Here is a 9,267-nt window from a genome sequence, read left to right as displayed (position 1 = left end):
AATGATTTTGAGAAAGCCTTTGACAATTAAATAATTATTTTAACAATTAATTTTATGCACAAACAACTTTGACAATTAACTTTTACAGGAACTGATCTTTCACTATAAACAACCTTGGTTCTTTGGTCGTCTAAATGATTGTACATTTACAACCCACAAACCACTTGCTGGAATCGAAGGACTCATGCCAGGGTATGTTGCTAATAAATACAGCTAACCAAATGTAATTATTATTAGGTCAATCACTTCAATCTATTGACTTTTAGAAAACCTTAGAGAGTTGATTCCGCAGAGATTTGCAAAGAGTATGTCACACCAAAACCATGCCATAATACGTTATTCGAAGAAAAGAAAATAATGAGTTACAATGTACCTTCTCGACCATTTGAGTTTCAGCATCAATCTTAAACAGCAACTCATTTCTTTGTGAACTTTCCGTCTTTAACCTTGAAGACTCCAATGTGAGTGTATTCAACTTTTCTGTTTAATAAAATTAAATGCACTAAATATTCATCTGCACCAATTTGCCTCTGCAAGAAGAATCTCTTCTGGTATTTATAGACAGAATGCATAAATGGCGGCCAAAAAAATATTCTCTTGTTTATGTGCTAATTAGCCTCACTAGCCTTGTTTGCATGGACAAAATACAAAAGAAAGGTTGCTTGAGAGCGAGGCTAGTGAGTCTCATTTGCACATAAACAAAAGAATACATTTTTGGCCACCACTTAATATGCATTCGGTCAATACTGTATCTCTTGGTACTGTTGACTTTGGTTACATGTTATTAGCGATTACTCAACCTTAAATAAACATGTACCTTGAAAAAGAACCTTGTTGCAACATTCATTAGATTGACCGTTAGGTCTTGGAGCTATTAAGATGTTAGTTTTAGATATCTGAGGTACTCATGGGGTTATATACCTACGTTTTTAGTCTGACCCTCAACGAGAGGAACTAAAGAAGCACAAAAGATGTGACCATCACTCCTTGGTCGTGTTCTATTGGGATCAACCGTTTCAACCGCCACCGTTTTAGGTTGAAGCGGTTGAGGTTTCCGAATAGAACACTTTTTCAACCGTTTCGGTTGAAATGCGGTAATTCCTGGGAATAGTCATTACCAAACTTCTCAGCGTTGAAAAGCGGAGGAAAAGCAACACGGTAGGATTGCTCGGCCTACTTTAAATGGCCCGCGTAAACGAAAGTGGTCGCTGCCAATGCTTTTCAACCGTTTCAACCTAGTTTGATGCCAGTTTGAAAAGTTGTTCCAACCAACCCAACCGAAAACCGTTTTTTTCCGAAATATAGAACACTAAAAACCCAATCAACCCAAACCAACTAAAAACGGTTGATCCCAATAGAAACCGACCTTTGTTTGCTGTATTAGTGGTATTCATGTCACAACTATTACAATATTTTATAATAACCTCATACCTTATAGGTGTTGAGAATTTGTTGTACATTTGTGGACATGCGTTTGAGCCTCAAAAGATCTTGATTTTTCTCATCAATCTTTTCAAGGTACTGCTGGTTTTCAATTTTTAGCTGATTGAGTCGACTTCATGAAGTACTTCACCCATTTCTTCTTTCTACAAAGTAGGAAATGAAATGTCAATCACTTGATCATAAATTGCATTAACGTACAAATTGTACATACATGTAGAAGATTAATCAACTTTGCTGTACATTTCTGACAACTAGACTAAGTTTTAATATAATTTTTCCACTGTCTTTTTTATTACTTTGTTTGAAGATTTGATTTGACTCCGGTTTTGGACTTTAAACTTAAAAAAAAACATTGGGGTAGCGCTCTGGCTGCAGTGTGCAGAAGGCAGAAGGCAGTTCAAGTGGGATTTGAACTTGGTATATACCTCTTAATTCTTTCAGAGGCAATTATGATGACCATTAAACCACGCGACTCATGACAGATTAACGGGGAAATATGAAGAATAATAAGAATTGTGTGCGTGACTGGAAATGAATTTTTGTGTTATCGTATGACTCTAACAGATATCATAATTTTATAATTCTCCCAGTATTGTTAAGAAAAAGTTACAGTAACTGTATTAAATAGTAGAGACTTGCATTTAGCATCAGTTTCCTGGTTTTGATTGGAATCAATGCCGTTAAGATTCAACAGTTTTAAATCTAAACAAATATCCATGATCACACTTAAACTTATCATTGCGTCACAGAATGTGGACTGTGGACTTTGGACAATGGAATTGAAACTGGATATTTTATACCAATATATGCAGTTACAAGGTAATCCCTCATTTCAATCCTCCATGACCAATCTACACCCCTTTCAAATTTTCTCTAAGCTGTCACCTTCAATCTGTGACTTCAGATAGAACTGACAGTTAGATATCATTAGCACTTAAATCCAATGGATACATGCAGTGATTAACAAAACCAGTGCATACACTGACATAGACATTTACTTATATTCTGGCCTTTCTGACCTCTAAATTAAAACATACATGTAATGTAAGGTGAATGGATGTGCTTTCATGCTTGTTAGAGCCAGGATGTGCACAACTGACTGAACTTTATGCTTTGTTTGAAGGGACAAAGTATAGGATTCGGCTCTGACTCTTCTCTTGCTCTCTTTTTTGTTGTTGTTTTTTTGGGGTGGGGTTCGCGATCTTAATGCGCATGTGCAAAATATTTCATTGCATTGTAGAGAGACTTTTAGAGAAGGCACCCCAAGTAGAATTTGAACTCAGTCTCTCCTCATTCAGAGGCAAACTTGCAATGACCACTATACACCACAGAAGACTACATGTACGCATGACAGACTACTGACAGAGGAAATATTTGTTAAGAATTGTCTGCATGACCAGAACAATTAAGTTTTCATTGCACGCAAATGCAGTTTCTAGTGAAACAGTCAACAAATAATGGTCATTTGCTTTTGTGGACCTCCCCACTGGGAAATGATTGCTCTCGTTCCATTTGGGCTGAGCGCTTCTACTTCCCAACCGTAAGGATCAAGGATGAAATGGCGCTAAAAGCTGGGCCATTTGAGGATGGCTGGCAACTTTGGAAAGTAAGAGTTTGGCTCACATAAGTTGACACATATTGAAGGTAAACTTAGCCTTGGTTCAGTTTCGAGGGTTGCTTCGAAATAACACTACCTTGTCATTTTATGGTGAAGGACTATGTCAGTCCCTAAGTGAGATAATTTTATGTAAAATAACCCTGAAATAGTCTTTCAAACACCAAAATGATTACCACAAGACAAGTTTGAACTTTGGAGGCCATTTTATTGTTATTCATATCGAGATTATCTTTGTGCCGAAATTGCTGCCTCAAACGGTCACTTGTAGAGCTGGGCCACCTGTGGTTATTGTATGTCACTCAGTAACACATCTCACCAGGCTATAACAACATAATTATAATCTTCCGGTATTTTTAGGGAAAAGTATCAAATATTTTTAAATGGCGTTTCTAAAACGAGGGTAAGGGTAAGACCAAGGGTCATGGTAAGGGTAAGGGTAAGGATACGAATACAAAAAGTATCCTAAACATGCATAAAAGCTAACCTTAGGCCTAATTGGGCCTAAACAAAAGTTTAAGGTTAGCTTTTATGCATTTTTAGGATACTTTCTGTATTCGTATCCTTACCCTTACCCTGACCCTTGGTCTTACCCTTACCCTCGTTTTAGAAAGGCCGATTTTTAAACACCACGATCATAGAAACTAATGTAAAGCATCTGTTTTCTGGTTTTGATTGGAATCAATATGCCACTAACAGCAGTTTTAAATGTGAACAACAGTTATTCTAAGATTGCCCTTAACCCTATGGGTGGGTCATGGAATATGGACTTTGGACTTCATACTACAGAATTGACCTGGATATGAAACAAAAGTATGAGATAACAATGGCACACTGAGCGTAAATCAGAATAAACAGCAAACTGCAACAATAGCATGTACTGAACAAGATATTGTAGCATGAAATTTAAAAAACACTGAAATAATGTGAACTTTATAGGAAATCTGCTAAAAATCCTTAGAACAAAGTGTAGGTTACAGCTAGGTCGCCTTGTTAAACAAAAAAGCAGACAAAAACATACCTAGTTATTTAATTGTTCTTAAGTTGTTGTTCACATAATTGATGACAATAAAACGTAGAAACTTTAATGGGAATTGTCACTTTTTTATTTGAGTTATTATGATGTCACGTACATTGTACATAGGAATACCAACTGAAGAATACATGTTGGAATACATGAATGTGGTTGTTGACCTACACGAAAAACAATAACAAATTAATTACTAACCTGTTTTAGTTGCATGTGAAGTTTCCTCTTTTGAACCTTAAGAGTAGAGTTTTTGAGACGAAGTTTCTCAATAGCAGTGTCCTACAATCAAAAAAGGAGTTGATGTATAAACAACACCTTCGACACAAATTTAAAATAATAACACTCTCCTTGTCAGCTCCTGAGTAATACTATGTAAAATTTATCAATAAATTTAATGTAATAATAACGTACATTGCACAATAACTTCGTAGTAGTTTAATTAAAGATTGATCGAGAGTTTTTTATCTCTAGTCACAATTACCGGTATTCAGATACTCTGGGTGTAAATTATGAGTGTTTCATAACTGAATTATTAATTGTTGTTAATTGGCTTTGTGATCACAAAAACCACTTAAATTTATTGCTGTAGGTTGAAAAGTTGCAATTTACTACAGGTATATGCAAAAGTGTTATTGTAAGTAAAGGAGTTGGTGATCACATTTAATCAATGATAATAGGGTGTGCATACATATATACCAAGAAAAAAAAGTATCTTTAGTTAATATGTTTATATTGTAGACTTGTGAAACATTAACTGATTGAACACTGCTCATCTCAGTTTAAATTGGAACTCAAATTGAGCTTACCCTGGATCTAAGTTTGTCCTCCAGGTATTTGGTAACTCTCTCAGCAATAACTTTATTGGTTCTCTGAAATACATGTATGTACAGTACATTAAAAAATACAAATAAAAAACCTGCTTTGAGGCAACAAAAAATAGTTTCACAAATATACAGTCTTGAAAAGCATGTCTTCAATTACTCTCAAACACCAGATATACACGTAATTAATGACAATAACAATAATATTGTACATGTAATATTAAAAGTTACAGCAATTATGATAGACACTGTGATAACGACAACAACAATGCAACCACTAAAATTTGCACCTCTCAGACATTTTTTTCAAAGAGTGCCTACAAAATATCAACCATTCAGATTTCATTAAATAAAGTATTTTTTCAAACGGTGCCGCCAACCTGGTCGATTAGAGCAAATTGCCTTTTGCCGGACATCCTTTGTCAGGAGAGACCGTGGCGGATAAGTTGGAGGTGGCCTCCAAATCCATTCAGAAAATAGGCCATAAAGGATGAGCATGTCGCCCCACTGAAGTACATGTAGTTAAATTGTAATAGACCGATTCGGCTATCTCAATGTTGTACCCAATTCAAACCTTTTGGGAATAAAACGTTTTGTTCCAAGTATTTCCATATCATTTAAATGTGAATGCTTCATTGTCATGCAAATTCAAAACATAAAGAATCTTAACCCAGAGAGATTTGAATTGGGTACAACATTGAGTTAGCCGAATTGGTCTATGCCCAGCTGGTTGGTTGGATTTTAACAGTATAAACTCCAATGGCATCTTGCTGGGCAGGACTTCTGAGAAATTCAGGAAAAGACACAAGACATGATGGCTGAGTGAGGCCGTCCCTCCCAAGATGCGCCGTCGACATCAAAAAGGGGACAAGCTTGACATGGAAAATCTGTTGGCCAAGACAGGCATCGAATCTCATTGGCTCAGGGATACCAGTACATTATAGGACCGCGTACACATCTCAAGAAACGACTCAAGCAAGGCGATCCAGGTGTCAATCAGTTGGACAAGATTGCCAAACAACACAACATTGATACTCCAAGGCTAAGAATTTGAGAACAAGTGGAAAGCCAACGACAAGATGACCCTATCACCCAATTGCCCGGCAACAACACATGGACTGAAGCCATCATGAAAAAATCATGCAACCCAAATGCAAACTCAAATTGTAGCACTTGTGTCTTAATTGAGTTACATGATTTAAAAAAATGTCCATGTCTGTCCTATTTAGGAAGTGGCGAAACCAAAATATCCTGGCTCGTTTGAAATCTATGAACGCCATACCACTTCCTGTTTGTGCTAATAAAAATTGGTAGAGTGGGAAGCAACACATCAAATCGGAAGGTTTGAAACGTCTGCACTATAAAATGTGATAATGTAACATCAGTTTTTAATTCAGGAGAGAGTAATGACAGAGCAGAGAACCTTGAAATCTGATTACTACCTGATTAACAGCTCCTTTGACAATATCTCTTTCAAATTCATATGAAGACTTCTTAACTTCAGCACTTCTGATATCAGCTTCTTCCATGACAGCCTGTAAGAAACATCACAATAAATTATGTTGTAGTTGAGATTTTTTCTTGCTTAACATTTTGTCGGAGTGGTTTGTTTTTTACTTTGTTTGTCTTTAGTTAAGACTTTTTGACAAAACAGTCATTATCGTGATCTGCAGCAAAGGAAAGTAAAACCCCAAACTACTTTGAAAACTTTTTTAACCGAGGACATTTCTTTAATGCAACATGTACAATCAGTTTCCAGTAAACACTTCAAGGCACGCAATTAACCATTTTTAAAAATACTTTATGTGTTTTCTTTGCACTTAAAAGTGTCTTATTATGTGAAATGTGATCTGACACATAAAAAGAATTCCTGCAAAAAGAGATAGAAAATTTGGCAGTGTAGATTTATACATTCTCTAAAGTCACTTACTCGGAAGTTATCGAGTATCTTTTCAGATTCATCCTTGAGCTTTTCAATTTCATCTCGTAACTCTTCCAGTTCTCGCTGGGCAATATCACACTTCTGCTCTGCAGTTAACTTTAAGTGCCTAGAAAAATTTCACAGGAAAAATGGTACCATTAACGGAAAACAAAAATAATTATTATTTTTTATATTGACTGACAGAGTCAGACTCTAATATTATGTCAAAGTAAACATTCAAGTGTTTCTGTGACATGAACCAAGGAATTGAGAACACAGCAAAATGGTACTATGTTAAGAAAGAACTTTTAACTGGCTTTTTAACATTCACAATTTTACTTGCATAAGAAACGCTGATAATACATGTAGTCTCAAGTTATGATTACCTTTGATTTTACCACAACAAAATATTACTCAAATTACATTATCACCAAGTGCAATTGAATCCTTTCTTCATTTATACATTTACCTGTCTAAAGATGGTCCCCTTGATCTTGATTTCTTTCTCAATCCTCTATGACTGGACTCAATCACTGGTTGAGTAGGGCCTTGGGTGGCTTATATAGTTGAATGTAATAAAACAAAACAGTGAACAGTGAAACCTAAAGCAATCACCAAATGGTGACATATAACCTCAGATGACAAACAACAAAATTTTCCTTTGTTTCAGATTATCATCAGGTGATAATTAATATAGAAAAAGAAAAATCGAAATTAAACTGGTTTTAGAAATTTTAAACCAAGAAAAAACATTGAACCACAACACATATACCAAAACTTACCAGCCTGTTGCAGTTTTATGTCCTTTGGATCCACCCTTTTCAGGTATTTTTCAAACATTGTAGTTTCATTTTTGAGGACGTCATTGGCATGTCTGTGATACACAAAATTTTAATCATCAGATCATGCTACAGTTTACACAAAACAACGATTACATGATCATCATACTCACAGTGGAAAATTTTATTTTCTTTTAATATGGTAGCTCACATACACAAGTCATGTACTCCAGAATGCTGAAGACAAGTAATTAACATTATCCCTTGACCAAATGGCTTTTAAAATTAATAAATTATTACTTGGATTACACATTATTAGCAGACTCTCAGCCTGGGTAGTCATGTATGTTTTAAAATTTTTATTTTATTTCCCTATTCTACATTATGCTTTCTGAACAATTTTTATCAGCCTCAAGGAAATTGACTCAGACATATCACGCAACAGGGGAAATGCTGCAGAACAGTACATCCAAAAGCGGTTGCAAAGGAGACTACAGTCATGTAAATCTGCAACTGATATACTCACTGTCTATGGTAACCGTTGTATATGTAACAATACAAACTGGCTTCCATCATCCTAGTCCTCTTACATGAAGTCTATTTGAGCAAATAATGCAATAATTGAGGGATGGCACTTCTGTCTGAACTGACTTTTGAACTACATGTACATGTAAGAACCTCCTCACACGGCGATTAGCATTAGGCTGCTGCAGCAGTGATCTAACCCGAAGGCCATGGGTTCAATTCCCACCCCAGTCAGGGTTTTCTCTGTCCTTGTGCGGACCCAATCCATTAGTAGGGCTAAGTCACCCACATGGTCTATATGGGTAATAAACTTAAGCACTTCACATTACACTCTTTAGTAATAGTTAAGTCTGTTGAAATATAAGTGTTACACGGCCATTACGCTTGCAAAAACGCTATTATTATTGTAATATATAGAATATCAAAATTATTAATTTTGCAATTATACTTGGGTTGTATCAGATCGACTTCATGTTTGCATCAAGACATCAAGCACACTATAACATTAGCGGTACATGTATATTGTAAATAAAGCAATCAATTTTGCCAGTATCTGACACTTGCAGACTGCAGACTAATCCTAAATCACAGTTCTTGAAGGCTAACCGTTTTAAAATGGCTGCTTAGACTTAAATACTGTGTATCAGCGCTATTTGTAGGCAGTGTCATACACCTCAATTTTGCTCCTCCTGACTGTCTCAGCTACTCTGGTCAATTTCAGGTTTTCTTTGGTTGAATCATATCAACTTGATGTTTGCATTGAAACAAATTATTAAAATAAAAGCTTACGGATTATTTTTTCTTCCCTGTAAATGACAATTAAATTTGCTTATAGTCAATTATCACGCATTCAATTAAGCCAGAGTAGCATCAAACCATGTTTGGGCAACCTGGTTGCAGTAACAGTATTATAACGCCATGATTTAGAAACAAGGACAACTGTGCCCACGATTCTTAGTGATTATATTAGACTTACAAATTCTCTTGAACAAGATTATACAGTTCCTCGTCCGTAAGTTCAGCAAGAGGTTCTTCGTCGTGGTCTAAAGAACTGCTCATGTCCACATCTGACATCGCCATATTGATTTTCCTGCTTTTACATTGAAGGTTTCCATGGGAACAGCTGTTAGATC

General features: G+C 35.8%; 1 protein-coding gene across 1 annotated transcript; it reads right to left on the bottom strand.

Annotated features, from left to right (window-relative positions):
* Window positions 1-1,519: 1,519 nt before the first annotated feature.
* LOC137990640 (cilia- and flagella-associated protein 263-like) lies at window positions 1,520-9,233 on the bottom strand. Its single transcript, XM_068835757.1, has 8 exons — window positions 9,111-9,233; window positions 7,613-7,704; window positions 7,300-7,387; window positions 6,840-6,957; window positions 6,352-6,444; window positions 4,895-4,957; window positions 4,287-4,367; window positions 1,520-1,586 (listed from the first exon to the last, which is right to left on the bottom strand). Exons 1-8 carry the CDS (start codon window positions 9,212-9,214, stop codon window positions 1,539-1,541), a joined length of 687 nt encoding a protein of 228 aa, XP_068691858.1. The 5' UTR covers window positions 9,215-9,233; the 3' UTR covers window positions 1,520-1,538.
* Window positions 9,234-9,267: the final 34 nt, after the last annotated feature.

The sequence above is a fragment of the Montipora foliosa genome, chromosome 2, assembly GCF_036669935.1.
Source record: "Montipora foliosa isolate CH-2021 chromosome 2, ASM3666993v2, whole genome shotgun sequence".
Taxonomy (NCBI): domain Eukaryota; kingdom Metazoa; phylum Cnidaria; class Anthozoa; order Scleractinia; family Acroporidae; genus Montipora; species Montipora foliosa.
The sequence above is the reverse complement of the archived record's forward strand: the minus strand, read 5'-3'. Positions and strand labels throughout refer to the sequence as shown.